Source organism: Cupressus sempervirens, chromosome 2, assembly GCF_028749045.1.
Source record: "Cupressus sempervirens isolate cs-2001-9-10 chromosome 2, ASM2874904v1, whole genome shotgun sequence".
Lineage (NCBI taxonomy): Eukaryota > Viridiplantae > Streptophyta > Pinopsida > Cupressales > Cupressaceae > Cupressus > Cupressus sempervirens.
This window is the reverse complement of record NC_143119.1, coordinates 18,219,193-18,222,773: the sequence shown is the minus strand read 5'-3', so window position 1 is coordinate 18,222,773 and position 3,581 is coordinate 18,219,193. Positions and strand designations below refer to the sequence as shown.

General features: G+C 33.8%; 1 protein-coding gene across 1 annotated transcript; it reads left to right on the top strand.

Annotated features, from left to right (window-relative positions):
• Positions 1-792: 792 nt before the first annotated feature.
• Positions 793-1,931, top strand: LOC149570874 (protein C2-DOMAIN ABA-RELATED 3-like). Its single transcript, XM_089808261.1, has 3 exons — positions 793-936; positions 1,225-1,329; positions 1,473-1,931. Exons 1-3 carry the CDS (start codon positions 826-828, stop codon positions 1,725-1,727), a joined length of 471 nt encoding a protein of 156 aa, XP_089664387.1. The 5' UTR covers positions 793-825; the 3' UTR covers positions 1,728-1,931.
• Positions 1,932-3,581: the final 1,650 nt, after the last annotated feature.

Below are 3,581 nucleotides of genomic sequence, written 5' to 3'. Positions count from 1 at the left end.
TATAGAAATGATGATCTACATAATGAATACTTTGTGTTTTTTTAATTTGTGAAATTTTATTCAGTGCTTTATGATCAGAATTTGTATGTTTTTGTGGCTTGATTTAACAATTTCATATCATCTGAATGCAAATTCTGAACGTGAATGGATGATAAACGCGGAGAGTTTATTTTTGGAAAAAAAATTGATATGTTGAAGAATATGCTATTTGGAAATTAATTTAAAAATTTGGCACCAGTTGAATCCAACTTCTGATTGTGAATGAATGACGAGTGTGAAAAATCCATTGTTTTTTAAAATGAAGATTTTAATATGTTAGAGAAAGTGAAAAATGATCTCAACGTCTTGATAGAGTCAGGAGAGACTCTACCTCTAGCTAGAACTTCGTCATTAGAACCTATAGAACCCCATGTCGAAATTGATTAGTTCACCCAATGCACAAATTAAGCATTAATGAAAAATATCTCTGATCAATCATACTAACTTCAAACTAAAAATTGAATTTTTTTTTTTTCAATTTTGAGATTAAATCCTAATTTGAAAGAAATTTCTTCTGCTGTATTTTCCAGCTCAAGAATTAAAAGCTGTGCACCGTTCACCGTTAAAAAAACAGATAATATTACCTTGCATTCTACTGAGTTCAATGAATATCGCCTTTCAATCTGGTTGAGTTGGTGAATGTTAGTCTTCTTATTATGTACTTGCTGTTTTGATAGCTTGTAAAAATTTTTGACAGCCATTTGCTCTCTCTTATTAACTGCTCTTAATAATCTACATTGATTGCAGAGATTAATAAGTTGTAACGAAATCAGATCTCCGTACAAAATGGAGGATGCTGTGGCTGTTCTGAAGCTTCGTATCGTGAAAGGAACCAATTTGGTTGTTCGCGATATGTGGACCAGTGATCCTTATGTTGTTGTCAGATTTGGCCATCAGGTAACCTTATTTTCCATCACTTGTTTCCACCATTCGCGTACAAATCTACTGTTTCTTGGCGACACACTATTTTGGTACAATAATTCTACCGCTTCATCTTTGTCCCACGGGTTTGTCATGCCATCGAAATTGAGTTGGCTCTGTACTTCATACAAAGCTTTAGGACCACCAATTTTGTCTTGCGCTGTTGAATTTGGTATTTGATTTGGGTTTGTAACTTGTAGCTTATGGATTTATCAATACATTTTGACAAAAGATTTTTTTAATGGAACCTGTTCTGTCCTGCAGAAAGTGAAGACCGGCGTTAAAAAAAGGAACCTGAATCCTGTCTGGAATGAGGAGTTGTCCCTATGTGTCACGCATTCTATACCCCTACCCCTTGTTCTGAAATTGGCAAGTCTCTGCCTGTAAAACCTTTGGTTTTGTCTCAAGTAATTAAAACACGTATTAAATCAGCCCATCAGCGCTCATAGTTATAAGATAACGTGTCTTATAAGAAGCCCATTGGTGCTTATGATTTTGAGTTGTGGGTACAGGAAGTGTTTGACAAGGACAGGACGAGCAAAGATGACAAGATGGGTGATGGTGAAGTGGATCTGAGTGACCTGGCAAGTGCTGCAAAGATGCCGAAGGCAAACCCATCAACAGCATTGGCAATGAAGAGTAAGGATGGTTCTTCATGTATCAAGTGTGTGGATGGTCATATGGTGAAGGAATTGTGTTTGAAGCTTCAGAATGTAGAGTCTGGTGAACTGGAACTCCGCATCAAATGGATTGATGTGGCACATTAAATCCTGCTCTTGTTCTCCTAGGATACTACACTATAGACTTTATGAATGGTGCAAATTATGATTATGTAGATACATTTTGTGTCTCTTTATATATGATTTCAAACATCTAATTATTCAGCTTTCAAAATTTATAAGATTGACGAAGTGTAGAATACATTATTTTTTATTGTATATGATAGCTTAAAAATAGATGAATTCAGTTTTAATTAAGTTTTTATTATTTAAAGAAGATATATTATAGATTTTTTTCATGTCTTTTGACTATGAATAAAGTTAGCACAATAAATTAAGTTAAGTGTGTTAGGAGCATAGACTTATTAATAGAGTTGTTAGGTTTGAAAGCATATTCAAAACTCCATTTTTATATATAAGAAGATTTTTTCTAGCACTAAAAGTTTAGAATTGGTAGTTGTAATGTGGCAATATGTTCATGGTGACTTATACATGCATCTTATAGGTGTCTTGATAAATAGATTTGTCACCATGGAATTCTCTTTGAAACAAATCCTATTTGCCATATGAATAGTGACAATTATGCCAATAGTTGGATTGACCACAACTTATTACTATCAAATTTAACCCAATTCACCCAATTTCATTTTAACTCAAATTTGATGTTGGAGGCTGAATTGATGAAATTTAGATAGTAGTTAGTTCATTCCAAGGTATATATCTAGATAGTGAATCTATTGATAGTCATGTAGCAAAATCTTATTGCATAGTTTATATTTGGTTTAAGATCAACATGAATTAATAGAACAATTCTTCCTATCAATGTAATTTTCATGGTATTTTTTTTATTAAACATATTGAAAATCTATTTGCATGGAAACCTCAAAGAACATCATTTATACTAAATCCATTATCGAAACTTAATCTATTATTGAAAACTGAATACATAGTTGAAAATTAATATATTTACAATAGCTTCTAAATGCATTTTCTATATCTATTCATCATTCAAGATTGAGCATGAATGCATCTATTTTTTTCCTATAAGAGTCGAGAATAATAGGATAACCAAATGAGATAAACTCCTTCACAATCTAAAAATGATGCTTAATCCATTCCTTCTACTCATTGAGATACACGATAATGAAGCTACACTCACAATACAATAAGGTTCTCATTCTTAATTCTCTCATTGCTTCCATACAACAATTTTCACAAGAATGAACATAGGGTGGTGGATTCTCCATTAGAACTACGCATGGAAAACTTGCTACAACACATAAGTAATTCACAAATCTTTTCTTACAATGTGGTACACAACACAATAGTGATCTTTCTACCACTAAAATAAACATGAAGACAAGAAAGGGGATTACCTCCTTCATCACATCACAAAATGACATATCTTCTTCTTCTTCTTTAATGCAAGGAAAGTTCCAATAGCTCCATGAATCCAAGCGCACAACCTAAAATAAAAATGGAAAGGAACCATGGAGGCTCACCTCCCAACCTAGGCCTCAAGGAGGCCACCCACCGAGCTTGGGGAAACAAGGCACAAACGGTTGCACACTTCAAGCTCACATGTCATGCATAACCATAATAACACATCTCAACACAACACAATTCAACCCATCCCAAGGCTTGCACATAAATTCAACAATTGAATCAAGAGATAGGATGAAGGTGGGATCTCTTCATGAGGAGGATTTTCAAACTATGATTCATAAATATGCACATATTCTTATTATCAACATGCCCTTTCAAGGCTCACAATGACTTCCCTCTTCACACACCTCCTTATACCTCCCAAAATGCAAGTAAAAAAGATGTCCATATTCCATTTAACACATAAAAAATCATCTCCACATATGGGAGAGTTCCTCAACTACATGAGTGAGCCTA

Excerpts from the sequence above, each read along its gene's own strand:
- LOC149570874 (XM_089808261.1), top strand. The coding sequence starts at position 826 with ATGGAGGATGCTGTGGCTGTTCTGAAGCTTCGTATCGTGAAAGGAACC. Across the intron at positions 937-1,224 it reads TTGTCAGATTTGGCCATCAG|AAAGTGAAGACCGGCGTTAA; the intron begins GTAACCTTATTT and ends TCTGTCCTGCAG. Across the intron at positions 1,330-1,472 it reads TACCCCTTGTTCTGAAATTG|GAAGTGTTTGACAAGGACAG; the intron begins GCAAGTCTCTGC and ends TTGTGGGTACAG.